Source organism: Bombus bifarius, unplaced genomic scaffold (genome assembly GCF_011952205.1).
Source record: "Bombus bifarius isolate JDL3187 unplaced genomic scaffold, Bbif_JDL3187 scf7180000008206, whole genome shotgun sequence".
NCBI classification, from domain to species: Eukaryota; Metazoa; Arthropoda; class Insecta; order Hymenoptera; family Apidae; genus Bombus; species Bombus bifarius.
The window spans coordinates 389,914-416,756 of record NW_022884510.1 but is presented as its reverse complement, the minus strand read 5'-3'; the positions used below and the strand labels follow the sequence as shown (position 1 = coordinate 416,756).

At 32.4% G+C, this 26,843-nt stretch overlaps 7 protein-coding genes across 11 annotated transcripts; 5 read left to right on the top strand and 2 right to left on the bottom strand.

The window, feature by feature from the left end:
* The first annotated feature begins 31 nt into the window (after positions 1-31).
* On the top strand, positions 32-1,588 carry LOC117210505 (probable 39S ribosomal protein L23, mitochondrial). Of its 2 annotated transcripts, XM_033453609.1 has the most exons (4): positions 32-406; positions 534-813; positions 886-1,064; positions 1,458-1,588. In XM_033453609.1, exons 1-3 carry the CDS (start codon positions 393-395, stop codon positions 1,033-1,035), a joined length of 444 nt encoding a protein of 147 aa, XP_033309500.1. In that variant the 5' UTR covers positions 32-392; the 3' UTR covers positions 1,036-1,064; positions 1,458-1,588. The 2 variants fall into 2 exon arrangements, with proteins under 2 accessions (XP_033309500.1, XP_033309499.1); XM_033453608.1 differs by lacking the exon at positions 1,458-1,588 and having other exon boundaries at positions 886-1,382.
* LOC117210507 (uncharacterized protein CG13380) lies at positions 1,404-6,672 on the bottom strand. 2 transcript variants are annotated; one of them, XM_033453613.1, is made up of 3 exons: positions 6,589-6,672; positions 1,679-1,876; positions 1,404-1,534 (listed from the first exon to the last, which is right to left on the bottom strand). In XM_033453613.1, the coding sequence occupies exons 2-3, from the start codon at positions 1,859-1,861 to the stop codon at positions 1,463-1,465; spliced, it is 255 nt and encodes an 84-aa protein (XP_033309504.1). In that variant the 5' UTR covers positions 1,862-1,876; positions 6,589-6,672; the 3' UTR covers positions 1,404-1,462. The 2 variants fall into 2 exon arrangements, with proteins under 2 accessions (XP_033309504.1, XP_033309502.1); XM_033453611.1 differs by lacking the exon at positions 6,589-6,672 and adding an exon at positions 2,492-2,973.
* Positions 3,036-7,994, top strand: LOC117210501 (probable tubulin polyglutamylase TTLL1). Of its 2 annotated transcripts, none has more exons than XM_033453596.1 (9): positions 3,036-3,131; positions 4,407-4,538; positions 4,689-4,754; positions 5,224-5,402; positions 5,533-5,719; positions 5,896-6,097; positions 6,302-6,532; positions 6,634-6,743; positions 7,442-7,994. In XM_033453596.1, exons 1-9 carry the CDS (start codon positions 3,052-3,054, stop codon positions 7,575-7,577), a joined length of 1,323 nt encoding a protein of 440 aa, XP_033309487.1. In that variant the 5' UTR covers positions 3,036-3,051; the 3' UTR covers positions 7,578-7,994. The 2 variants fall into 2 exon arrangements, with proteins under 2 accessions (XP_033309487.1, XP_033309486.1); XM_033453595.1 differs by having other exon boundaries at positions 4,386-4,538.
* An 84-nt stretch (positions 7,995-8,078) lies between these two features.
* On the top strand, positions 8,079-18,970 carry LOC117210508 (atrial natriuretic peptide receptor 1). The gene is made up of 19 exons (XM_033453614.1): positions 8,079-8,202; positions 9,110-9,278; positions 11,496-11,661; positions 11,972-12,046; positions 12,482-12,761; positions 12,841-12,950; positions 13,501-13,689; positions 13,960-14,180; positions 14,414-14,653; positions 14,829-14,949; positions 15,007-15,215; positions 15,309-15,459; positions 15,657-15,816; positions 15,885-16,045; positions 16,425-16,591; positions 16,685-16,831; positions 16,962-17,154; positions 17,453-17,726; positions 17,921-18,970. Exons 1-19 carry the CDS (start codon positions 8,103-8,105, stop codon positions 18,214-18,216), a joined length of 3,429 nt encoding a protein of 1,142 aa, XP_033309505.1. The 5' UTR covers positions 8,079-8,102; the 3' UTR covers positions 18,217-18,970.
* A 597-nt stretch (positions 18,971-19,567) lies between these two features.
* On the top strand, positions 19,568-21,955 carry LOC117210504 (nucleolar protein 14 homolog). Its single transcript, XM_033453607.1, has 4 exons — positions 19,568-20,364; positions 20,438-20,567; positions 20,651-20,815; positions 20,910-21,955. Exons 1-4 carry the CDS (start codon positions 20,102-20,104, stop codon positions 21,405-21,407), a joined length of 1,056 nt encoding a protein of 351 aa, XP_033309498.1. The 5' UTR covers positions 19,568-20,101; the 3' UTR covers positions 21,408-21,955.
* Positions 21,956-22,382: 427 nt separating this feature from the next.
* On the bottom strand, positions 22,383-25,116 carry LOC117210498. 2 transcript variants are annotated; one of them, XM_033453585.1, is made up of 3 exons: positions 24,160-25,116; positions 23,836-24,087; positions 22,383-23,766 (listed from the first exon to the last, which is right to left on the bottom strand). In XM_033453585.1, exons 1-3 carry the CDS (start codon positions 24,412-24,414, stop codon positions 22,642-22,644), a joined length of 1,632 nt encoding a protein of 543 aa, XP_033309476.1. In that variant the 5' UTR covers positions 24,415-25,116; the 3' UTR covers positions 22,383-22,641. The 2 variants fall into 2 exon arrangements, with proteins under 2 accessions (XP_033309476.1, XP_033309477.1); XM_033453586.1 differs by lacking the exon at positions 23,836-24,087.
* A 130-nt stretch (positions 25,117-25,246) lies between these two features.
* On the top strand, positions 25,247-26,806 carry LOC117210503. Its single transcript, XM_033453606.1, has 3 exons — positions 25,247-25,449; positions 25,602-25,819; positions 25,891-26,806. The coding sequence occupies exons 2-3, from the start codon at positions 25,604-25,606 to the stop codon at positions 26,752-26,754; spliced, it is 1,080 nt and encodes a 359-aa protein (XP_033309497.1). The 5' UTR covers positions 25,247-25,449; positions 25,602-25,603; the 3' UTR covers positions 26,755-26,806.
* Positions 26,807-26,843: the final 37 nt, after the last annotated feature.

Genomic DNA, 26,843 nt, shown 5'->3' with positions numbered 1-26,843 from the left:
ATCTGGGACAGAAAAGTAGATATGAACCTTTCCGTAGAACCGTACAATTAAATAGGTTGCAGCGTGGAATACGACAAATTCTTGTGTATATTAACGTGCAACCAAACAGGGCAGATACTTAATTTTGTAGATTCTTGTATATCTAGTGTGGGTCACCTTCGGCATTTAGCCCTATGGTGCAGCGTCTGTGCTGTGAAGCAACTAGAACTACGAGTGTGAGCACTTTCATTCCCTCTCTGCTATGACATAACCTATATAACATAACCTCTTATGTATTGATTACAGAACATTGTTTATTTGTGATATATACATATTTAAGATACAGAAGTTTAATATTATAAACAAAATTGTTACTGTTATAAATAAATTTTTGATCTTTTTAACGAGATAAAATGTCTACTCGTTGGTAAGTATATATTATTGTTATAAAGGAATGAAACGGAAATTTAAAAAGGCATTTTGAAATTTGTATGTTAAGATGAATCGTTTAACTATTTTATATTTTATTGACATGGTTTTATCTACTTTAACAGGTACCCCTTGTACCAGCAAGGTAATCCACAACTTAGAATATTTCTTCCAAACTTTTGGTTGAAGCTTGTAAAACCAGAACATAACCAACCAAAAAATGTAGTAGAGTTTCACTGTTCTATGGAGATGACAAGATTGGATGTGAAGAATTATTTAGAAAAAATTTATAACATACATCCTGTCCATGTGCGTACTAGGATTGCTCTTGGAAGAACTTATTCACCTACAGGTATTAAATTTGTTGTTAAAGAGGATGACGTGAAAATAGCTTATGTTACTCTAGTAAGTATTAAAATAAAAACTCAATTTTTAACAGAAATATATCTTCGTTATTAACATTTTGTACGATTTCAGCCTAATACCGAAACATTTACATTTCCGGATATAATTCCCAAAGAAGCAGAAGATAAAACTGACAAAGCCATACTCGAAGTAGAACAGAACTTTAAGAACTTTGCAAAAAAGAACAAAACACCTGGTTTTCCCAGTTGGTTCATAACGTAAAATATCAAAAACGTAAATTTGCTAGTCTGGTACAACAATAAATGAAGTCTAATGTTAACCAAATTAATCTGCATTTTCCCTTTTTTATTCTTACATCTATTACAATATCTTAATATAAATATTTGGTGATTGCATTAGAAATGATTGAAATAAATACTCAAAATAAATACAGATATACATCTAAATTTCAATAACAAATTGAAAACATAAATTAGTATTGAGATGATTGTTTATATAACAGAATATTACACATATTTCATGATTGTACTAGAAATAATTGTGGAAATAAATGTAGAATGTATACTTACATATCAATAACAAAATAAATCATTATGTATATGCATGTATATGTATAGTATAATGTATTACGTATTATTATGTAATTCATATACTATTATGCAAGGTATACATTCTGTTTTCAGATGATTCAATATTCGCTCAACATAAAACCATAAGATTTACATTGGGGACATTGTGGAATGTCAAACAAAAAAACTACCTGTAAGAAAGGATTAAATAATTAGGAGAAATTAACTAATAATTACAAAGGGTAAAATGAAAATTTAGATAGAAAGAGTAGGTGCAAATGATTTCGTTTGCTTTGTACTTTGTTTAAAAGTATGATATATCAAAGACAACATACCTGTGGATGAATTGGACAAAAGTAACGTACTCTGCCCCTTGTCCAGTAACCACAAACATTACATAACACGATAGTGTATGGTCTATGGCAAAGGCACCTATTCGCAGGTAAATTGCTTCGAGCTATCCCTCTTCCTCTGGCCACTCTTCTTTCATAATTATTGTAATTCAAATTGACGTTCATTTTGACTGTCTACTCCTAATTAAATCATACAATGTTCACTATTTAATATTTACAATAAAAATATTTTTTAACAAAATAATAACAAATATACATATAGTATAATATACATATAATAAGAACAATGTGTATGTTCTTTATGAAATATGTCCAATATTATAGCAAACAGAGCACAAAAGAAAACTCGTTTCGATTTAATTAATACTTTCTAAAATGCGTTTGGTCCACATTAATAAATATAGAGTTAATGAAAGACGCATTTCGAATGGTAAATTCATGACACGAATACCTATGCGCAAATATGATTCACTCGTATAGCCACGACGCTTTTGGTGCTCTCAAGCAGCGTTTAATTTCCGGTTCGCAAGTAATAACCGTCTCTTTGTGACTCGCTTTTAACGCTTAATTCGTATCGTTTCAACAAAATAAAACGATGCTCGTATCTACGCATCTACGCATCTACGTATCTAACACGTGTAAGAGGATGTTACAAGTCCCAGAAAATGAATCTTGTCAATGATAACAACAAAAATCCAAAATGAAATAATTTATAAAACCCTTTATATTTATACTATGTCTTCTTAAATCTTAAATATCTTCATACAGTATAATAATTTGTTTTAATATACATACCCTTTTCAAGTTACCTGTTTTTTCGACGCGGCGAATAAGAAATAAACCACTATAAAATATGATCACACGGATTAAAAGGACAGTCGAAAATTTCAAAAGAATGAATTTATTTGACAACAACACAATTTGGAAGTATTGCAAATGTGAAATAACTTCTTTGTCGAATAGAAAAGCTAAACGATCAAATACGTCTTTCTTACTGTGACGCTAGCGGGTTTCTGATACATGAAACGTACAATCGAGGCAGATAGGAAAAAGAAAATAAGAGCGACGTAAACACACTTGAAATCTGCCGGTTGTCTTTTAACGCGAAGTCAAACCACTCGAGCTTGATCGAACGTGTTGATTTGTCACAGTATAACCAAATTAATCGTTTCTTCTCGCAGGGATTATTCTGTAATAAAAACGGTCAAACTTTTGAAAATTATGATCGATTTAAGATTGAGAGTATATTGTAACGCAAGTAGACATGGCGAGAAGGTAAAACGATAATCGACCCATTGATCGATTTAATTAGAAGTTTACATATATAGAGACCTTGTTAATCCCAATATGATACAATGTCTCCAAGGTTCGATGTGATTTTTCACGCGTTTACTTGTTTAAGGGATTTTGGAAAAAATCATTCAAATACTTTAAGGTATCTACTTTAAGATTCTGAAATTAGATATTCAAAAAGAAAGTTAAAGAAGCTTTGAGTAAGTTTTTCAATGATATTTATAAATGGCGGTAACCTTTACATTTTAATTCGATGATTTTTATAAATTGGCTAACAACAATAATCTATACAACAGCGTAATATTTCTTCATTGTCTTTTTATAATTTAATTGTTTCCTATTTTGTAAGTTGTCGAATATTTAAGACGTAATATTTTACAGGTATTTTTATTGTTTTTCAAAGAAATATACAGGTATGTAGTAATCGATTAATCATTTCCGAAGTTATGAGAATCATTCGTGAACGTTTCAAAAATTGTCTTTTCTTTATTCGTTCATTGTTCAAATTCAAATTATGTTAAATATAGCATTACTAAACAGAGTCAATTTGTATTCTTCTTGGAAAAATATTTCTCATATATTTGTGTGCCGTTTATATCTTTTACTGTTCGGAATCAAAAATATCTCAGTGTGCCATTGCTGTCGATGCTTGCGATTATATGTAAATAATATAATTAATATTAATGCGAGCTATGATCAAATAATATTAGCAACGCATGCTCTAAAATATTTGAATTTTAAATAAGCGTGGAGGAATTATGGAATTATGTTACGAAGAATTATGTTAAGAAGAAAATAGAGTACAAGTAGTAATACCGTACCGTAAATTAAATGTGAAAGAGTAACCGTATCTGACCGTAAGCATAAAGCGTATCTGACTCAAATTTTATTCCGGATTCATTTTTATCGCTTGTTTATCACATTCCTGATGCGCGGGGACTGGATGCATTCAAAATTCGCGTATCCACGGTGAATCGATCTAACTTTTCTCATCGAAAACCATGGCGTCCGGTACAATAGCTGAAAATAAACGTGTCACAAATTTAAGCGTATCTAACAATCACGGCAGGTAAACAAGAACGAAAACGAATGTGATACAACATTAAGAAAAAGACTTAACCCATCAAGGATGGTGTCTGTACAATGTGCACGGACTGTTCGGCTATTTTCGGGCCCCAGCCTATTGTATCCTTGGACTATGCGTTTATCTCTGTTGCTTATCTCTGTTGTAGTTCTCCGTTTGTAAAGCGTATCGTATATCGTATTTTCGATGGTGTTTATACCTTCGGTTGTTTATCTTATATATTCGGTCCTACGAAAAGAATCGCGTGCTATCCCTGAAGGGTTAAACAATACGGAATAAAGCAAATGATTAGCTATCTTTTTCTTCTTCTAGAAAAGTTCTAAACATTTACAGAGTATCGGCAAGTGGAACGGACAAAACGAAAGTGACGTTTTGCACGGACGTGGATAAATCTGTAATAGTACATAATTTCGAGAAGAGGGGATGGGTTCAAGTTGGTCCGGAGGATGACTGGAATTTTTATTGGTAATAATTACTTTTTATTTTGCCGAAGGAAAAGAAGTAAGAGATAAAATTGTATTATCCAAATGTTTTTATACTGATTTGTATTATTTGAAAATTCTACAAAAGGAATGCATTAAGAAAAAGTAACGCAAGCTTTTAAAATTATTTTAGGGCAGTCACGCAATCGTGCAGGAATATATTCAGTGTAGAAACAGGATATAGGATGGACGACAAACAGTTAAATATCCATTTTGTTAAAACATAATACAATTTTTAAATATTCATCGTTCATTTTATATTTAGTGACGCACGAAAGTATCTAACACTCGTATAAGACTTTTACGAACATCCTGAATTATGTGTATCATACAAAACTTTCCATTTTCATTAATAATATAATAGGATACGACACTATCGTGATTTAATTGATGAAATTTCAAACGAAGTTGAACACTAATTCTACCTTTAAAACTATTGTTCATGTTTTATTCTAATTTTTTATCAAGTATAAGTTTGCAGCAAATAATTTACAACTTTTAAGTACGTTTTCATACTTGTTCCAAACTTTAAACAATATAATCGTCATAGTCGTATCTTATTATTATAACGCTAATCAGATCTAAAAAAAAATCTGTATGATACACACAATATATTCGTACAATTTTCTTATAAGTAAGTACTTATTAAGTAGTATCTCAACTTGTAGAATAATTAATCATTTCCCGAATCATTACGAATTAACTCGAAAAGACTTGTTGGTGAAAAATATAAAACGCTACCGGAAAGAATTGGAACGCGAGGGAAATCCTTTAGCGGAAAGAGGAGATGGCCCGGGAAAATACCTTTATCTCGATTTCATACCTATCACGTTTGTTTTACCGGCAGGTAAAATATTGTTGTAATATTGCATAATGTATTGTAAATATATATGGCTTCCGAATATTAATATCGGTGCCATTGTATATAATAAGTTATTATTATAGTTGAAATACTTAGTAAGATAAATTTATTTTAGACTACAATATGTTCGTTGAGGAGTACCGAAAATCACCACAAAGCACGTGGATTATGAAACCGTGCGGCAAATCACAAGGCGCTGGAATATTTCTAATCAATAAATTAAGTAAACTGAAGAAATGGTCTCGAGAAGCAAAAAACCCATTCAATCCAAATTTAACGAAAGAATCGTATGTAATATCCAGGTACAAGATGATCCTCTACAATTCATCTAATTTATGTTAAAATTGAGGGGCTTTTTGAAAAAAATCTACAGTTTTATTATAAATATATAGACGCTAAATTAGTAATATTAAAACATAACTTAAATGAAGAATGTTGAAATGAAAAATATTTTCCTATTTTCAAAATAAATACATAGGTACATTGACAATCCGCTTCTAATAGGAGGAAAAAAGTTTGATCTGAGGCTATACGTTCTTATTACGTCTTTTCGACCATTAAAAGCGTATCTCTTCAAACTAGGATTTTGCCGATTTTGTACAGTCAAGTACGACACTAGTATTCAAGAATTAGATAATATGTATGTTCATCTCACGAACGTGTCTGTGCAAAAGCATGGTGTAAGTGAATTTTTTCTGTTTTTACAAGGAAAAGAAACATATATATAAATATAAATAGACTGCGGATTTTAATGCAAATTCATTGTTTTATAAACACTTTTACACAATTTAAATTTTGCGTAAATGTATAAAAATTCGAGAACGAAATATAAGAAAAACTAAACGAGAACAACATAGAGTTCTGAAAACATGCGAATATTCCAGGAAGAATATAATAGCAAGCATGGTGGTAAATTAAGCGTGCACAATTTGAGATTATACTTGGAAAGCACGCGTGGGAAAGCGGTCACGGAAAAGCTATTCGCAAACATCACTTGGTGCATCGTGCATTCTTTGAAAGCTGTCGCTCCAGTTATGGCAAACGATCGACACTGCTTCGAGTGCTACGGCTATGACATCATCATCGATAATGATCTTAAACCGTGGCTTATCGAGGTTCTTCAATTTCTTAATAATCCTTTCACTATTTAACTGTATTTAGTATCATTTACCTTATTTCTTCTTCTGGTAACCAATCTTTCCTACATTTCCTACAGGTGAACGCATCTCCGTCGTTGACATCCACCACAGTAAACGATCGAATCTTAAAATACAAATTAATCGACAACATAATTTCAATCGTCGTACCACCTGAGGGTGTCCCAGAGTAAGTGTCACATTTGAAGAAAATTCCTTTACGGGATAAAGAAAAAAGTAGTTGTAAAAATTGGAAACAAATTTGATAAATGCAATACTCGTATCTATATCAAATAACTTTACAGTTATTTGATCACTCTCGTCACAACGAATCTAACACACACACACTCTCTCTCTAACAACTCTACTCTTCGACAACTCGAAACCTCTAACGACTCTACTCTTCGACAACTCGAAACCTCTAACGACTTTACTCTCTTCAACGACTCAATTAGCTCTGACTCTCGCAACACACTCGCTTTTCGACTCGCATACTCTGACCTCTCGGTCGTCCGCCCTTGAAACACGAAACCGTCCTTCTGCTCTAACGTTGTTTCTTGTTTTTCTCATATCTCTGTAAGAACTAGGTGACTTTAGTCACATAGGCGCTCTTAAATGTAAACGAACCACAGAAGGACGACGTACACGGTTTTTTCTATTTTCAACCGATCTCTAATTCAAATCTATTCTACGATATTACAAATATATATTTAATTGCAAAATCAAATAAAACGATAGTAACGTGGATTTGGTTGACAATATATCGAATTTAAAAATTGGTCTTCTATGGAAGATGGAAAATATGAGTTATCATGTTTCTCTTGTAATCTTCATTTATTTTTAAAAACTCGATTTTTCCTATTTCAATCAAAACACGATTGTACACAGCGTAAGATGGAACAAATGTCCACCACCGGAAGCATTGGGGAATTTCGAGCTCCTCCTGGACGAAGAACTCGTCGCTCAAGAGGAGAAAGAATATTCGTCCGGGAAATATCGAAGTTCCTCCAGCAAATGGAAATAAATATTCCACTATTCCTAAACAACGAGAAAAAGTGTCCTTTGGATAAAATATCGAAAGGTGGGATCACGAGGCATGCGTAGAAGCAACAGGCATAGCCTGCTTTAATCGTCAAGGCGCATGTACCAAATCTTCGAAATGCATATATTCCAGTTTATTTTGCTCGCGTACAACACAATTTATCGTAACTTGCCGTGATTCCCTGAGAAAAGAGACACACGTGTGCTAACATCCAAGGCATTAAATCTTCTAACAAATGTTTGACGAAGTGACACGAACGCGTTATATCAATCGGTATATAAGGGTGAATCTTCTTCGGGGGTGGTTTAGATATGTTCTAACCGGTGTTCCGTCACGCGATACGCTACGCGAAAGTTATGATAGAATTATACTAATCCAATAAAAGAGAAGTTTCTCGAATTTGTTAATAATAATTATTTAATTTCAACCTTTTCTGCTATAAATATAATAATTCTTATTAACCGAATGTAACGATTTGTACTATTGAAATAATCGCAACAGAGAAGAATGGAGAATAGTTTATGCAAACAGGTGTTGTCCGTGAGTACGAAGTTTTTGATAATCGCAGTGATTTCTCAGACTATGGGTTTTGTCAACGTTACTCCAGGTAAGATTAAAATATTCTATTAAATTTTTTAAATAATATTCGTATTAATTAAATAGACGATCGAATAAATATATTCTAGCACGTCAGTCTTTTCTTTTTTTTTTTTTTTTTAATGAATGGTAGGTCAACAGTTTGTTTTTAACGGTTAAAGTATTTTTATCAAATGCTATAATTTTATTAAAAATATTTTAACTACTAAAAATATCGTTGATCCATCGATAACTATACGTACAAGAGTGGAAAAGGATCGTGGAAGGATAAAATATTAAAAAGTATAAAAATTAGTATTAGTAGAAACATACAACCTTTGGCGACCCTCGTTTTTCTGATGTAGCAAGCAGTTGTGCGTATGAATGAAATAAACATACTTTCTGTGCAATTTGTTTCGATGGCTGACACAACAACGACTTCTTCTACTTGTTTGGGTCTCGATCCAGTTTCTGTTGAGCGCGATGGCGTTTGATAAACATCACGTTTAAATACATGTCCATAAACCACTTTTTTTTTAATACGAGTTTATATCGTTAATTTATTCCAACAAGCTGTATTAATTATGAAAAAGTGTACAAATTTGTCCTTATCAAATCAAATTCAAATAATGTAAGCAAGTTGGTTGCTTCGTTAAATATTTTGTACTCGTATCTATATCAGCAATCGAGAGATTGTTCCTTTTTCAAGATGTAACTTAATTACAGAGTCGCTGATAAAGATTATTACGTGCTTTATTATTAGAGCGTAACAAAATTGATTTTAAAAAGACCAATAGATATGCAACGAAATATTGATATTTGCAAGAGCGAAGATGCTGCTTTTTTATCTTAAAGCGACATTAAAATAAAAGAGAACAATAATGTACAACAACTGCGATCTTCAAATGATATAAATTCAGTTTTATTTGTTTGTTCAGCGTATGATGAACATTCCACAAGAGTGTACAACGTAGGCGTTCTTATGGCTTCTCGCTTGAATAGTCCTTTCGATCTGGAGAGATGCGGTCCAGCCGTCGACTTGGCTTTGGCCGAAGTAAATGACTTCTTAAGCGTGCACAACGTAAAGTTGCACAAGGTTCAAGGAAGGTAAGACGAATGTAAAAAATATCCCATCGATACGTTTCCTAGCCTCCGTTTCCTGACCCTTGGACGACCGATCGTTTAGGTATGTCTATGCGTAGTAGAGTCGTTGGTTTTACGTCGTATTTTTCTTTGCCGACAATTCGCTCGTAATTCTTCTGGTACTTGTTTGCGCGTTCTACCGATTGACCTTCTGTTTACGTAAAATGAAAGAAAAATAAGGGAAGTAGAATAAAGTGTCTGTGCCCTAGATTGCGTGTATTACGCACGACCCTGTGCTCTGTAAACTGATTCACTTTTGACCACGCGTTCTCATCGCTTCCATGTCATTACATTGATCCAATTGGACAGACGTTTGCCGTTTGCACAAAAGACAGGCCTTCGATGCCGTGACTCGTTGATCGTGACCACTGTTTGGTGAAACGAGATTAGTCGTCTGAAATTTGAATAAATTTGGAGAATGTAGTAAATTTTGAAAAGTTAAAAATAATATCAACGTTTTCAATTTTTTATAAAAGAGTATCAGAGTTATAGTTGTATATTTGGCTACTACAAAATGTTGTCACTTTAAGAGCTATTTTTAAAAAGCTTATGTCGTTGGATCTAACAGATTGTTTTCATTTTCTACCTTCAGTGTAAGAACGTGAGCTGCAAACATGCGAACGTGCGTATCTGGTCTGCGAGCATGTATATCTGGTGTGCAAACGTGACCTACGAACGTCCCGAAGGCTCGTTCGAATTTCGCATTGTGCGTCATATTAAAATACTATTATTTAGTCATAAAATAACTTTTAAACCGGGAAACGAACAGAAATGTATTTATCGCGTTCTTCCCCTATCATATTCCATTAAAATATCAAAAACTATATATAAAGACCGGCAAATGCCAAACAAGTACCGATTACTAAAATATCGATGCCAAATATCAGATATCGAATATGAAACTTTCGCTGTAAATCTAAAACTAATAAAAGCCCAACGAATGTCAGGTTTCCCCTGTGCGATCGAACGACGTAGAATTAGACTAATCCGACAGAACGAATTAATCCACGTCACAATCGGTTAACGAAGGTAACGAAGGGCAAGGATGACCGAGCGTGATAATATCCCTAGGATCAACCGGTATATCCAATCATTGGCCATTCAACGGTGCGATTTAAATCTATCATTATTTCCGAGTGGTACTTTACACTTGAAATGACGCTGCATTCTGCCAGCCCCCCCAACAATTATCGATCATTCGAGTCGTAGGTGCGTTACGAACGTTCCACGGGTTCTCCGGGGATATCTCTCGTATACAACACCCTGTTTCGATCGTTTCCTCTTTTCCCTTGGAGCGGTAATTCGATCGCAACCTGTTTGCACGACGAAACACCGTCATCCATCAACTCGTTTGCCCTCTGTTCCTTTTCCCGGTATTGTTTGATTCCTACAACCCATTGTCCCACGCTTCCTTTTTGTTCCGTCGTCGACTCGAATGGGATCGTGTTGCGGAGAAAACGGCGCACAGGAAAACACGTGATCCTGAAAGATTGCCGACAAATAGTAGACCGGGAGGTCACGTTAAAGCGGACCTTCTTCCTTTCGATCGATCCAAAGAGGTATATAGAACGACGAAGAAACAAGCTTCGCAACTTTTGTAATAGATAATGTTTGACAAACGAAGAAGAAAAGATTTTTAATGTTATATCAAACTTTTTCTTCGTGTCTTTTCGTTGTCAAGGAATTTCTCAATTTTCAGAGAAATACGAGAAAATCGTTGTTTGCCGCGTACAGTGGTTGGCGAAAATATTTCAGCACTCGTAACGGAAGACTTTTATATCCACATCCGAATCGATACTCAGTTATATTAGAAACCCGAGAATATCGATATACATATGAAATCGTTATATGAAAATATTTACGAAACATTGAAAAGAAACGCAAAGTTTGTTTTTTATTCTAATATTCGATACATTTCCATTTTGAATTCTTTTTCGTCGTAATTTCTAGTAGAATTATGAATGTAAAAATAGAATTATAAATTGGCCAGGTACAATACAATTCTACAACTATTCGTTAATCTTGTTTCGTTTCGTAGATTTTTTTTTATAAACTTCATACTTTATTCAACGGGATTGTGAATTTTAAAAGACAGTTATACGATATATTATACGGTTAATACGGTTATATATTAACGATTAATTAATGAAATTTTAAAAACTGCAACTCTATGATTCGCAGCTATCCATCGTGTAGTGGATCCGCGGCACCAGGTTTAGCCGCCGACATGCACTTCCGGGCGAACGTGATCGCGTTTATCGGTCCAGCCTGTGCTTTCGCTCTGGAACCCGTGGCAAAACTCGCCGCCTATTGGAACACTCCCATAATCACTGGAATGGGTGACCAAGTATCGATCATTCTAATTCGATGTAGCTCGTCAAAGACAAACAGAAAACGAACCTTTACGCTTTTAGAAGATATTTGTATCTATTGTTAAAAATCCAATCTCTCCACATTCCTAACGATAACTCAGATATTTTCTTAGGGATATATCGGCTGCTAAATTATAGAAAGTTAATAGAAAGTTCAAAGAAGATAATATATATAGCATAAATTACACGAATGAAATTATATAATTATATCCGTGATCTACTCGTTAACAATTATTTACATAACGCTGTTCGTTTTCATATTACGACATTTTCAACTCAATGAAGCCGCCATCGGAGGAAGAACTGTCCGTAACATCGGGTATCCTTGGGAGAATCAATAAATGGAAGAACGAAAGCTCGGTAAGGAGAGTGTAATTATGCTTCTATGTTCGTTAAGTTAATTGATCGCGTTTTTCGCTTAATTATCGCATGTAACGGAAGTATTTAGGTGGAAGAGAACATGAGATATTTCTCCTGATACCGCATCCCTATTTACGACTTCGTTAGTATTCTTAATTAGTCGCGCGCTTGTTAACGCGACTAATATAAAACTAAAACGTATATCATACGCGCGAATAAAATAACTGAAAGTCGCAGGTAAAAGAGGCGACAAGTGCATTTTTGTATTTCGTAATTTCAATTTTATTTAATCTGTCAAGTTTAAATCTATCTTTCAGCTATAAATTCCGTTTTGGAGGGCAATAGATAAATAAATGGAAACTTTCTGCAATTTATAAATCATATTTCAAAAGTTGCTTAGAATGTATCATTCGATCCTGAATTCTTGCTTTCAAGGGAATCTTCAAAGACAAAAGCAAATATCCAACTCTAACGAGGATGTCTTATTGCCAGTGTCGACTTCGACTGGTATTCTCTAGTATATTTAAAGAATTTGGGTGGTCCCACGTAGCACTGATATTGGACAGATCCGATCTGTTCTCGTGGACTGTCGGGAAAAATTTGGAATACGGTTTAAGAAAAGAAGGGCTGTTGAAGTTCGTGAGAGAACTGGATGGAAATTCCGAGGACGAATCGTGCCATTATTATTTGCGCGATGCTAGTATGTATGCACGAGGTAAACGTCACATATATATCTGGATTTCTTTCAAATTAACATTTCTAACGAAATTAACACGTCATTCGTTTTCCGGCAGTGCTGATCCTTAGTGTTCGAGGAACTCTGGTTAGAAAGTTCATGTTGGCTGCTCACGACTTGGAAATGACGAGGGGAGATTGGGCGTTCCTCGATGTTGAAATATTTCAAGTAAAACGAAAGTTTTTCTTCTAAACATAGGGTGGTTAATAAGCTACCAATCGACAAGAGATTTAATAACTCGATACTTTTCCGAAAATTACGAAAATCTTTTTTCTATGGTACGAAAAAATGGTTTAAAGCGTCCATTATTCTTTAACTTGGCGAAAGTAGACCGATTTTTCGAACTAAAATAGGTAAATCAACGATAGATGAAATAAAAGTAGCGTGCAACAATGTCACAATTAAGCGATGCAGAAGAATCTTCAAAGCTTCCTTTACAGATGCGAAACTATTGAAATCAGTCGGCACTCAGCCGACCAGTCATATCAGATATAAATAAATATGCGATTAATTTCATTAAATACGTGTAGGAAGAAATTTATATGGATGAATAAAATTAGCGTGTTAGAAATGTTCAATTCGAATTCAAATTCCAAATTCAAAATCCAAGTCAGAACGCTTTAATTGGAATTGAAATTGAAATTCGAAAACTTACATATACGGAAGTGTTATACAAGACAGACAAACAAATTTCTTTCCCTTTTTAATAAAAATTCAGGGAGCCTATTGGGGTGACCACGATTGGCAGGTTGACGACGAGAATGATGCCATTGCTAGAAAAGCGTACGAGGCACTGCTCAGAGTATCTCTTTTACAACCAACCAGTCCGAGATTTCAAGATTTTGCCGACACTGTTCGCCAAAGAGCTCAAACCGACTACAATTATTCTTTCTCGGAAGGAGAAGAGGTATTGGTATTCCTATTAGCCTATAAATACCGGATAAAGATAACTAAACTAATAAATATTTAACGAGTGTTCGCGGACGATAGCGTTGTACTTTCAAACTGCCAAAAAACCAATATCCATCGAATAACATAAGAAACGTAATAAAACTTTTACTATATTTTAAAAGAATTCTTTTTAACTTAACAAATCCATCGAGTAAAATGAAATAATAATACTAAATAATAATAGAATAAACGACAAGCATAACGAACAGGTCTTATGGCGTTCCAGGTGAATTTCTTTATCGGAGCTTTCTACGATGGCGTATATTTGCTCGGAATGGCATTGAACGAAACTCTGTCCGAGGATGGAAATATCACAGACGGCATATCGATAACGAGGAGAATGTGGGACCGAGACTTCATTGGTATTACGGGGCACGTGAGGATCGACGACAATGGAGATCGCGACGCGGACTACAGTATCCTGGATTTAGATCCTATCACGGGAAGGTCAGCGTCAATTAAGCCAGCCATTCCTCCGATCCGTTTGCTAATCAACCGCCATTCTATCAGTCAACCGAGTACATTCGAACCAAAACCGCCGCCACTGTGAAACCCTCGAATTTACTTTGAATACCAAGCAGAATTTTGACGAAGCATATATACATATGTATCGCGTATACCGCAATTAGACATTGTTCTGTAAATTTATGCAGAGCTAATATTCCTTCGAAATTTTCTAGGTTTGAAGTCGTTGCGCACTATTTAGGATTAAATCGAGAATATAGTCCCGTGGCTGGGAAGAAGATTCATTGGCCCGGAGGAAGAGAAGGTCCTCCTGCCGATGTTCCGGAGTGTGGATTTCTAGGAAACGATCCTTCTTGCACGTCCAGGACCGAAGCGTATACTTTTGTCGCTTATAGCAGTTTGGCCCTCGTTGTGTTCCTACTCGTTGCTGTTACCGCAATATATGTGTTGTACAGGCTAGTAATATTTCCATTTTACAGACATTATCGCGCAATACAGTGTTACATATTATATATAATATTATACGATTTTGTATAGAATTTTTTGCCAAGAGTGTTGAAATTTGTGTTAAATATACACTTTTGTCCAGAATAATTGTACAGAATAACATTTATGCACGTATATTTGCAGACATTTAAGGGTGTCGGCTGATCTGAACAACATGTCCTGGAGAATCAGACCTGAAGAACTGCTTCTAGAAATAGGGAAACCGTTCTCTTCGAAAATTAATCTACACCAAGCGATAGCTGAGGTGAATACTGACGAGTCGAACGAAGAAAACACAATAAAATCAACTCTGTTTTTACAGAATTTTGGATTGGAGCAGCGTATTCGTCGTGGATCGCAATTCAGCTGCGAATCCTTACCTCCAACTACGGTATTCACCACCGTTGGAATTTACAAAGGAGAAAGAGTGGCTATTAAAAAAGTCACTAAAAAGAAAGTAGTTGACGTCACCAAGAAATTATTATGGGAGATTAAACAAGTTCGAGACGTTACATCGGAAAATACTGTCAGGTATGTTAATAATATGATTGTGTAGCAACATAACGTTATAATATTGAAAACAAACTATCATTCGCTAGATGAAATGTTACGAACGAATTTCAGATTTATCGGCGCTTGTCTCTGTTCTCCATCACCGACCGTGTTAATCTTGACAGAGTATTGTCCTCGAGGTTCCTTGAAAGACGTCCTAGAGAACGAAGCTATTAAATTGGATTGGAATTTTCGAATGTCTCTAATCCACGACATCGTTAAGGTACCGCAGGTGCACATGTTGCGTCACAGGTTCATTTCATCCAACTATGCAGAATTTCAATTCTATATTAAACAACACAGATAACAATATATTTCAAATTTACCTAAAAGTTCTTTTATTTATATTTACCCCAAATTTCGTTATTTGCATAATATTACTAGAATTTTATAAATACAAAAAAAGTTTCATTTTTTCAGGGAATGTCTTATCTTCATGCCAGCGAGGTATCAGCACATGGAAAGCTTCGATCCTGCAACTGCTTAATCGATGGCCGTTTCGTCTTAAAAATTTCAGACTTTGGTCTCAAAACACTCACTACCCCGTCTGACTTAATAATGGATGATAATTATTATACCAGTACGTAAGACCGGTTTATGAAAAATGAATGGAACGTTATTGACCATTATGCAATTATCGTTTGATAGAATTGCTCTGGATCGCCCCGGAACTGTTGTCATTAACCGTGACACCAGGCAGTGCAGCAACTCAGAAAGGGGATGTTTACAGTTTCGCGATCATCCTAGAGGAAATCGTGGTTCGTGGTGGCCCATACGAATCTGTGAAATCGTTTATGACTTCCCAAGAGGTACGATAGAAATTTTGACATAATTTTTAGAATGTCGTATGATATCCAATTACAGTAAGAATTATAGAAAATAACTATAAAATTGATAACAGAAAAAAAATAATTGCAAAGATAATTACAGAAAAACAAAAAAAAATTAATGACTATTAATCACTATGATTATTTGCAGAACAATGATAAAGATTAATCTTTTAATGCGATTTACCGCGATTTGCTATGATTTACTGTAATCATGTTCAAGTATCATGCCACATCCTGACATTTCTATTAATGCTATACATTTCTATTAATATTGTTAAGTATTGAAATATTTATATCGTGTTAGATTAGCTTTTCCCGCTTACATATTGTCAATAATTCTTGTATAAATTGCCCAAAGATCGTCGGTCGGGTTGCAGCATCAGAAACGCCATCATTCAGACCGGAAGTGACACCAAAAGACTGCCCACTTGATATCTTGTCCCTTATGGAGAAATGCTGGAACGAAATCCCAGAAGAACGACCAACATTTCATGCAATTCGCGAAACTATACGTGGCATTATGAAGTAAGTCTTGTATTTCCCCGTAAAAAGAAATACAAATTTCTTTTCTTCGACAAAGCGTCTTTATCTAAAACTGAAAATGACGTAACATTGCAGAGGCTACTGTGAAAATTTAATGGACGATCTATTAAGACGTATGGAACAGTATGCGAATAATTTAGAAGCCCTTGTAGAGGAGAAAACGGAACAGTTAAGTCTAGAAAAACGACGTAGCGAAGAACTTCTGTATCAAGTGCTTCCAAGGTAACGATATATTTCAAATATTTCTAAATCCGAAATTTCTTAAGATTCCTACGTTTCTTAATATTTCTAAACGCTGTTTCTTTCGCGAATAAAAGAATTTCTATGTTTATTTATAATTAAAATATCACAGGCAAGTGGCGTGTCAGTTAATGGCTGGAGAGCTGGTTCAACCAGAACAATTCGAGTGCGTGACAATTTATTTCAGTGACATAGTCGGTTTCACAGCTCTCTGTGCACAAAGTACACCAATGGAAGTGGTGGATTTTTTAAACGACCTCTACAGTACTTTCGATCGCATCATCGAATTCTACGATGTTTACAAGGTACTTCGCGATATCAATTACCAAAGCTGTTGCTCAACTACGGATATTTATGTACTTATGAAAAATTTAAAGGTGATAAATGCGTAAAACATCCGAAGTAAAGTACTCGCTATATTTAGATTTTATTTTTTTTAGTTATATCCAGAAAAATATGAAAATATGAAAAATTCTAATTAAATATGGATTAAAATCCATTTTATTCAATTTATTTTCATAAATATCCGTAACTTATTGCAGTTATTAGAATTTTGAATAAGATGCTCGCATTGCTACTAACATGTAATATAATTAAACTAAGGTGGAAACAATAGGAGATGCGTACATGGTAGTGTCTGGCTTGCCAGAAAGAAACGGCATTGAACACGTGAGAGAAATTGCCCTGATGGCTCTAGCGATTCTCGATTCTGTACGTTCCTTCACTATAATGCATAAACAGAATGCACAGCTCAGTGTTAGAATCGGTGTACACAGTGGACCTGTTTGCGCGGGTGTAGTTGGTCAAAAGATGCCACATTATTGTCTTTTTGGTGATACAGTAAATACCGCATCAAGGATGGAGTCTTCGGGACTACGTAAGTCATTTTAAATCATTTCCGGAAAACCTCGTGATATTAGTATTTCTATATAACGATATATCATTAAATTTTAATTCTAATTCCAAATTTATTTAAAAAAAAAAAGAAACTTTGAATCACTTTGGATCACTGATATTCCCTTTTGTTTTTTTTTCATTCCAATCCTTTTCTTAAATATATTTTTGATATAGCGCTACGCATACACATTTCTGAAGCAACAAAATGTATATTGGATAAGTTTGGAACATTCGATTTGGAGCTCAGAGGTGAAGTGGAATTAAAGGGGAAGGGGCGAGTAACTTCTTACTGGTTAAGGGGTTGCTCCGAACCAGATCTAAGGCCACCAACACCGAAATACCGGAAACACAGCGTTAGTACGCCGGACAATAATTTAAATCCTCTAATCTTCCCGCCTAATAATACAAATGGTGCAAAAGCCAACAACAATACTTTCATTAATTTATCCGAATTACAACAGACCGTGTAATCTTCGTAAATTTAAAGGTAAAGTGTAAAAAGAATCAATGTTCCATGGTAGATGTTCTTACGATTTAAAATTAAAGCTAGGACTCGTAATTATAATAAATTTATTTTATTTTTTCCTATTACAATATGTCGATTCGGGATGTTTACGTCAATAACATCTAATTTATACGTAAATAGAAGAATCTATAATAGGCTTTTGTCGTCAGGCGTGTATATTAAATTGTTCATTTCGATCGACATGACTGTTCGAAAAATTGATAATATCATTTTTATTCTGTTTGTGAAACAGTTCTATTTACCAATACCAGCGCAATTTAATATACTTGTCTAACAACAATGATCTACGTAAAGCTCCAGTAAATTGGAAGAGTCAACGAAAAAAATAAGAATTTTCTAAAAGAAATGGAAAAACACACTTTATTTTTTCTACTTCCACTGTGTCAAACTATTCGCGGTTTCAACGTAGTGTAACTTCTTTCTGAATGTTTCCTGCTGAATAGACTACACCATAATTACCATCTTTATCTTTATTATCGTTTCCGTTAAACACTACTAGTAATCGGTCACAAACCTCTGTATTTTGTATTGGTGTGAAACAAAAAAAATGTAATAGCAAATGTTTTTTTTTTCTTTTGAACTTCCTAATAAAAGATATATCATGTAGATGTATGCATTATTTTCTTATCTGAAACAAATAGCTCTCACAGAAAGAAGCCTATTGCAATCTGCCTTATCAGGTAAAGGTAAAGACAGGTGAGAAGTTTCGTTTTCTTCGTCGATAAACTCGAATTCGTGTATTCTTGATTGTACTTTCATGTCCCTGAAAGGTCCATTTAATATCAAATAACGAAGCTATAGCGCATACTTTGTCTTCTTTTATAAAATCAACTGTAGTACATTCGAAAGCATATTTAACAAATTAACTAAAAAAACAATCGTTGGTTATTACTATTACAGTTACAATTATTATTTGAGGATACCTGTGCGTTCCGCTGCTTAGGCTGACCTACTTTCGTTCATGTAAGGAGGTTTGCTCACGTGCAGGGATATTTTGACCGATTTTTAATTGTCAATAACTAAAACGCAAAACCGAAAACGCTGAGAGGAAATTTCCTCTCTATAAAAAATATAGTAAACGATTAATTTCTCTTTCTTAGGCAACCTATAATTAGTTTCATTATTGCGCCATTTTGTCATTCTCACATTTGTCCATTTTGGGTAGAAAAGTAGATATAAACTTTTCCATAGAACCGTACAATGAAATAGGTTCTTGTCTATGCTAGTGTACAAACAAACGCGGCAGATCCTTAATTTTATAGGTTCTTGTACATGCTAACGTCAATTAAACTCAGCACTTGGCCGCATGGTGCAGCACTACTAGTCCAGAGACAACCATTTTCCATAAGCGTGAGCACTGTCATTTTCTCTCCGTTAAGAAGACGTATACGTATACATGTTGGTAGCGGTAACACGTTTAGTCCTAAAGAGAAGCTTATCGAATACAATCTTTAACAACATTGTAATTGAATAACGACGTCTTATTTTAATTTGCAATATCAGGAACATACTGTATCCTGCTTTTAAAGCTTTATATTCATTGGATAATCTAACACGTCGTTCTTTTAACGGGGTAAGTTATGAATTCATGATTATACTGTATATTTATAAATGTATATGTTTATAATATTTAAAGAAATATACCTTGTTTAAAAAACGACGTTAATTATGATCGCAATGAGATTAAACACAAACCTGCCGATGATCTTGATGATGGTTTTATGTCAGAAATTGTAAATAACAAAGTCCCAGCAGATGATAACTGTTAAGAACTGATGATAACTGATAAGAAACCATAAATACCCAGATCTTTTAAAAAGGGTAAGGTCATGGAAAATATAAGGAAGGAATTACCTTACACCTATGAAGTACCAGAAAAGTTTGAAGAGTTACAAGAATATTTGCAAAATTATAATGCTGATTACCAATCGATTATCGTAGATCGTATAATTAAATGTAATAATTGCCCAACGAATAATACAGACGAAGGAAAGTTGTCAAATTTATTTTTATTTTTGTTACAACATGTAAATAATCATGTTATAGGAAGTGATGTTGGAAGCATAGTTAATGGTTTCCAAATTATTGACAGGTAATATATAAATTTCTAATAAAATTTATTTACTTGTATTATATCTATATTATATTACACATATTTATTTCAGATTGTCTCCTTTCTTATACGATCTTGCTCATCTAAATCCACAAAATGCCAAATCTGTTATACAAAGAATAATCAAAGAAAAGCACGACGACTTTGAGGAAGATAAGAAGAAATACCCTGGCCTAGATACAGTATGTTTAACGTGTAATTATATTAGAAATATATTTTCAATGGTAATTAATTATAATCTTCTAATAAAAATCTTTTCTTTCAGCTTATTTTCTTCAAATTGGCTTCTTTGATATTTCCAACGTCTGATTTTAGACATCCTGTAACTACTGCCTGTGCAATATTTATGTCTGAAATACTATTTAGATGTCGTATTAAAAATAAAATAGATATTTCAAAGGGTCTTTTTATATGTACACTTATATTAGAGGTAATTGTTACTACTGCTGTTATATTTTTATACACAAACATATTATGTGGAAATGCAATACACTACATTAATAATATTCCATCCACATTCACAGTATACGGTATTAAGTAAACGATTTGCTCCATGTGTGATAAATTTCTTACACGCAATAATTTACGTATCCAGCCCTAAACATCTAATTCAAGATATAAAAACGATACCAATCTCTAAAGGAATCAAACACTCAGAAAATTTATTAATACTAGACGAAGATCAATCTAAGTTAGATGTTAATCCAAGTAGTAGCTATATGAAAGCGTCCGATCTGATAGACGGACCCTTAGACGATGATTTCAAAATAAGGGTATTATTAATAGCTGTAAATTTATTGGGAGAATTTAAAAATCATCTAGAAGAACTGGAAGCTGTGTATTCGATATTCGAACCAATTTTAAAATTGCTTAAATCAAATTCTTTTGATAAATATCCACCAAAAGTGAAGAAACATATTATGCAATTACGAAAAGATTTGGAAAAACTAAAGAATAAAAAATTAAAATATATTATGGTTGAAAAGAAGAAACCAAAACCATTAAGACTATATGGACCGTGAATTGAAGCAATGTATGTAAAAATTGAACTTACAATTTCAAACCACATCGTTTTATAAATTCAAGAATGTTATTAAGTTTCGTATATTTTTTACGGATATGACGGTAAGAAACATAAGATTATGTCCAAGGAGAAAGCTGAAAGAGAAAAGTTGTTGCACAGTATAAAAGTAAATGAGACAAGTATAAAAAATAAATGAGAGGTGCTATGCGTGAAATACGAAGAGCTTTCTTAACGAAACTACAAATAAAACAACAGATTAAGAGCGATGAAGAACGTAAACGCAAGGTAAAAGAAATCTTTGGAGAAGCTTCGGTGCAACAGAGTGAATTAAAGAAATTAAAACGGAAGAAATAATAGTAAGAGAATAAACGGCGCATTCTGGAGTTTGTATATATTATCTCTCTTAGACGATATTGCTATTTTGAATGATTTTGTGTAAGATTGTATTGACGATGACTTCGGATATAACGAATCGTGATCGCTATAATAGCGTTTCTTAAGATTCTTATAATTTCATTAATTATAGTAAATGTAAATAAGCATTTTCATAAGAAAATCTTTTAATGCATTTCGTTTATGAAAATAATACTGTAATTGTATTATACGGAGATAATTCACAACACAAAATAAAACTCTCTCATCCAAGGCTTAGTTTTCAAGAAAAGCGAATTCGAAAATTTGTCGAGTGTACTTGAATTTGGCTAATTACTCCTTGGAATAAACAGTCAGAAAAAGGTTATTCTGCATACAAAAATAGATAGAAAGTGTGATATAAAATTTTCCAATTCATTTTTCCTCTTAATTTTCAAGAAAATAGAATTTGAACGTGTTTAGTTAAGAATTGTCCTAGTGTACATGTATAATTTTTCAAATTTATTTTTCTCGGAAACAAAGTATCTTGTGAATAAATTTTATTCTACATTTCTGACTTATTTTCATATGTAAAATAATCTGATTATTTATTTCTATCTAATCTGGAATTAGCAATGTTCAAATATACTTGACAAATTTCCAAACTCGATTTTCGCAAAAACGAAGTGTTATACGAAAAAATGTTATTTTATATTTTCTTACTTTCTCATAAGGAATCACCTTACGCCTGCTTGTATTATATGTACATATTCTTCGGCAACACACTGTATATATATAATAAATGGTTTCTAGAGATATATTTCTTACTATTTATACTGTACTTTTTTAATTAAGATATTGTTATTCTAAAGTGATTAAAATTAATCAAATAACCAGCTTTCCCGCGAAAACTTGTGAAATGAATTATATGCATTTAAAATTGTATCTTTTTTCATTATATATTCTGGTAAAACTAAGCAAGTTTCAAAATTATTATATATATTATTACATGGAATTTGAATACGCTTAAACTGAAATTCATCGCTATCTGTAATTTTGCAGACAGGTACTGATTTCTTTTTTAAATAAACGAATGAGTGCCATTTATCGAAGTATTCTTTTAAAATTTCAAAATTTTGAAATGACCTCATTACTGCATTTCCTAATTGTAAATCACGTTGGTAATCGATATTATAAAGGGAATTTCTTAAAATTTCTTTAAGTCCTTCTCGTAACAAGAGCTGTTTATGTAATTTCATTGCCACTTTCACATCATCGTTCATTTTCACTTTTTGTGCAATATACTGTTCCCAAAGCAGAAAGTACTTTCTCAAAATTTTGTGTTCCATCATGGAAATCGCAAGAAATTCTTTTTTACGTATATAGAGAACATCTTGTAACTTGGAGTGCCAATGTAAAATAAATCTTTTCAATAGGAAACCAATGGCAATCTCATTTAATTCTTGTTTACGAACCATTTTTATTTTGTACTGCCGAGAAAATTCTATCCAATTGAAAAAGTATTTACGAGTTACATTCAATTCCCAAAATTGAATCGCTTGATATAACATTTGTTTCTCTTGTATAACACTGCAAAGCGCATTTCTCCATTTTTCTATGTAAATATATTGCAATCGTCGCATAATTTCCTTACTTTTATCGTTTAAATAAGATAATCTAATTCTTTTCTCTTTTCTATAAGCAGCATAATTATAAAACTTCTTTAAAGTTTTAATTGTCAACTTTTTTTCATAAAAATTGCTTGCTGTAAGTATCTTTCTTCTGTTGCATTTTTTTTTAATTATATATAAACGCCAATTATTGAACATTATACTCTTTTTTCTGTTTTCAAATATATTTCTAATTTCATGACTTTTTATTGAATTTTGTAGACTCATATTATACCAGTCTTGCCATGCAAAGAATGTCTTTTGTACAAGTTTGAAGTTGTAAAACATTTCGATATTTTCATTCATTGTCTTCTCTGTGATGGATTCATTTACGCACTACATGGAAAAATAAAATTTAATAAGAACAATGGTAAATGCAATTCATGGATCAATTAAAAATCCTACCGATATAAAATGTTCAAAATATCGTTTTAACAATTTTGTTCTATTGTATACAGAAACACGTTCTTCTATATTTAACTTTTTTAGTTTGTATTCATGATATATTTTCCAAGCATCAAAATATTTTATTAACAATTTACTTTTATAATGCATAATTGCATGTGCTATTTTACTTCTTTGTAATATAAATTCACAACTATTAATCCAAATTCTTATGAAAGTTTGTAAAACTTTCTTTGCATAAAATTTACGTGCCTAAATTGAAAGTTATTTACAAATTAGAACTTAATTACACGAGTCAAGTGTTAATTATTAAATTAACATTACCTTATCAATTTTATCTTTTATAATTTTTTTCTCCTTTTGTAATGCTACATATAATTTCCAATTTGTAATACAGTTTTTCAAACAATATATATTGTAGAAAGCTACAGATTTTTCTAATAAGTCTCTTTTCTTATTTATCATTGAAACACAATTATTCCAATATTTAAAATAATTTCTTAATAAAGATTTAGAATAATGTGCCTCTGCTTTTTTATAATTGACAGAAACTATAGGGTCGTTAGTGCACTTATCCATAAATGAAACAATATTTTTCCATTTTAATAACACATTTTTTGATAACGCATTCAAAACCTTTTTCTGTAATTTTTTGTGATAAAAATAATCTGCTTTATATTTAGCTCTTCTTGTATGTAATTTGTGTATAACATAGATCTTCCAGTATCCAAAAACATTTCTTAATATTGCTTTATTATAAAAATTATCATGTGATTTCTGAGTAAAACTAAATAAAGATAATCAATTTTATACCGTTATACTATTAAGTTGATTTTTGATATCTTACTTTCGAAATTGTTGAATATCAGTATTTATATTTGACATTTCAGTCTTATGTATTGTATTTTGCATAATCTTAAATATATTACCATATTTAATTGTGGGATTTTGTGACAGAGTGCTTTTAAACCAATAATGTAGTGATCTCAATTCTAAATTATGCATATAATTATTATGAACTATCTTTTTCATTATTATATCAGTATTTCGTTAACATTCTTCTTATTTTATAGGTATTTTGTATTGCTAACTTCATTGCATTACTTAACTGAATTATGACCAATATTAAAATTATGAAAGTGATTCATTGTTTTCAGTGTATCATTTTAATTGACAGAAGAAACGAATTTTTTTAGATATTAAAATACATTTTTATGCAATACATAAAATAACATTTATCATCACAGTTTGCAAAATTCAATTCTCTCTGCTTCTGTAAATATTAAACTTGTAGGCATTAAACTTTTAGATCCTAAAATAAATATTAAAAATCAAAGGAGGAAAAAAAAAATTTAAGAAATATGATTAATAAAATTTAACAAGCTAAACGAATCAGTTCTGGATCTTGGAACATTATAATGAAAAAGTAATTGAGGAACTCTTGTCATCCACGAAAAATTTCAATGTTGATCGAATATTTATTTCAATAAAATAAAACGTATTGTATTCGTCGTAGTATTTATAATGAATTTAACATTTTGTATTGGTAAAATTAATTGTGTTTGTATAGAAATGCAACAGGATTTGTATATAATATTTAATAATATAACCTCAGTAAGTATATTGACAGATAGATATGTATTTTACCTGTTAAGAAAATTATTATTTTGCATGGCTCATAATTATATATATTTCTTTTATTTTATCTTTACTACTTCTTTTTCATCTTTATCGACACCACCCTTCTATTTAATAATGTGAATAAGATATGGCTGAAAAGATCCTGAAAGCAATATTATATAGTTGTGAAAGTGCTAATAAGAATCTAGAAAATTCAAAGGAATATAAGAAACTACTAGAAGAGAATAAATTCCTACCATCTAACGATATATTGAATGCACTATGTTTATCTTTAACAAAACTATTGACATATAAGGTATCAAAGGAGGCATATCAACGTTATACTGTGAGACTTCATGTAATCGTGGGTATCTTGTATTTAAAAGTATATACAAAAAGTTTATTGTATTATTTCATAATTTATTGTTATTTCAGGAAGTTCTACGAGAATGGTGTAAAATCAATGACAATCTTCAAAATTTCGAAGTACTCAGAGATGAAAAGCAAAGCTTAACATTACTAAAAAGCTTGTTGAAGAAATATTTAACAGATGATACCTTAGACAGCTGTGACTCAAGCGACAATCTATTATCCTTAATCAGTGCTTTAATATGCTTGGCATCCACAGATTCATACTATAAGTGTTACGTAGAAAAGTCGATACTAAAACTAGCAGAATTAGAAACCTGCGATGAAAGTGAATATTTGTTATGTTACGCTGTACAAGAAAATTCCAATTTAGACCTCAAACTTTCAACCATAGAAACCATATATAAGTCACAGAAATGCAAATTAATAGAGCAACCGTTATTAAATAATTTCATATCATCGTGTATCGATTTAAATAAAGATGACAATATAGATGATTTAGAGAATATAAATTTGATAGATCAATTATTCAGATTTGCCACTAAATCTTCATGTATCTTCTTATTAATATGTGCATTCCTAAAGGAATTATTAGTACAGTTAGATCATGCTCCTACAGTTGTGAATTTTATACAGTCAATTCTAAAAAGCATTAAGAAACATTGTGAAAAACAAAATAAAGATATTGTAGACCTTTACCCAAGAAACATGCAATCCCTTGTAATTTTACTACAAATAGAACCTACACATCACACAGATGATTCTAAAAATGGAACATTAAGGATGCTAAAGGATATTTATATGGAAGATGAAGATACCGTAATAACTCTGTTGTCACATTACCCGCTGTGGTTAACGTTATTTGGACAACTTTTGAGTCCAAGTGACGAGATGATGTGTTCATATAACGAGGAATTGAGTTGTTTATAGTAATAAATTATAATAAATATTGAATTGCACAGATCTGTTTTTATAATTTGTTTTAAGCAATGACAAATGTATTTATGTATTTATAATAT

Bases quoted from the DNA above. Each gene is read 5' to 3' on its own strand.
- LOC117210498 (XM_033453585.1), bottom strand. From the start codon at position 24,414: ATGGATAAGTGCACTAACGACCCTATAGTTTCTGTCAATTATAAAAAA. The intron at 24,088-24,159 runs GTAATGTTAATT...CTTTCAATTTAG, and splicing joins TAAAAGATAAAATTGATAAG to GCACGTAAATTTTATGCAAA. The intron at 23,767-23,835 runs GTAGGATTTTTA...TTTTCCATGTAG, and splicing joins ATTTTGAACATTTTATATCG to TGCGTAAATGAATCCATCAC.
- LOC117210508 (XM_033453614.1), top strand. From the start codon at position 8,103: ATGGAGAATAGTTTATGCAAACAGGTGTTGTCCGTGAGTACGAAGTTT. The intron at 11,662-11,971 runs GTATCGATCATT...AACTCAATGAAG, and splicing joins TCACTGGAATGGGTGACCAA to CCGCCATCGGAGGAAGAACT. The intron at 13,690-13,959 runs GTATTGGTATTC...ATGGCGTTCCAG, and splicing joins CTTTCTCGGAAGGAGAAGAG to GTGAATTTCTTTATCGGAGC.
- LOC117210507 (XM_033453613.1), bottom strand. From the start codon at position 1,861: ATGAACGTCAATTTGAATTACAATAATTATGAAAGAAGAGTGGCCAGA. The intron at 1,535-1,678 runs GTATGTTGTCTT...CCTTTCTTACAG, and splicing joins TTTGTCCAATTCATCCACAG to GTAGTTTTTTTGTTTGACAT.
- LOC117210503 (XM_033453606.1), top strand. From the start codon at position 25,604: ATGGCTGAAAAGATCCTGAAAGCAATATTATATAGTTGTGAAAGTGCT. The intron at 25,820-25,890 runs GTGGGTATCTTG...TTGTTATTTCAG, and splicing joins CTGTGAGACTTCATGTAATC to GAAGTTCTACGAGAATGGTG.
- LOC117210501 (XM_033453595.1), top strand. From the start codon at position 3,052: ATGTCTCCAAGGTTCGATGTGATTTTTCACGCGTTTACTTGTTTAAGG. The intron at 3,132-4,385 runs GTATCTACTTTA...TTCTTCTTCTAG, and splicing joins AATCATTCAAATACTTTAAG to AAAAGTTCTAAACATTTACA. The intron at 6,533-6,633 runs GTTCTTCAATTT...CATTTCCTACAG, and splicing joins TTAAACCGTGGCTTATCGAG to GTGAACGCATCTCCGTCGTT.
- LOC117210504 (XM_033453607.1), top strand. From the start codon at position 20,102: ATGGAAAATATAAGGAAGGAATTACCTTACACCTATGAAGTACCAGAA. The intron at 20,568-20,650 runs GTATGTTTAACG...CTTTTCTTTCAG, and splicing joins AATACCCTGGCCTAGATACA to CTTATTTTCTTCAAATTGGC. The intron at 20,816-20,909 runs GTAATTGTTACT...CCACATTCACAG, and splicing joins TATGTACACTTATATTAGAG to TATACGGTATTAAGTAAACG.
- LOC117210505 (XM_033453609.1), top strand. The intron at 814-885 runs GTAAGTATTAAA...GTACGATTTCAG, and splicing joins AAATAGCTTATGTTACTCTA to CCTAATACCGAAACATTTAC.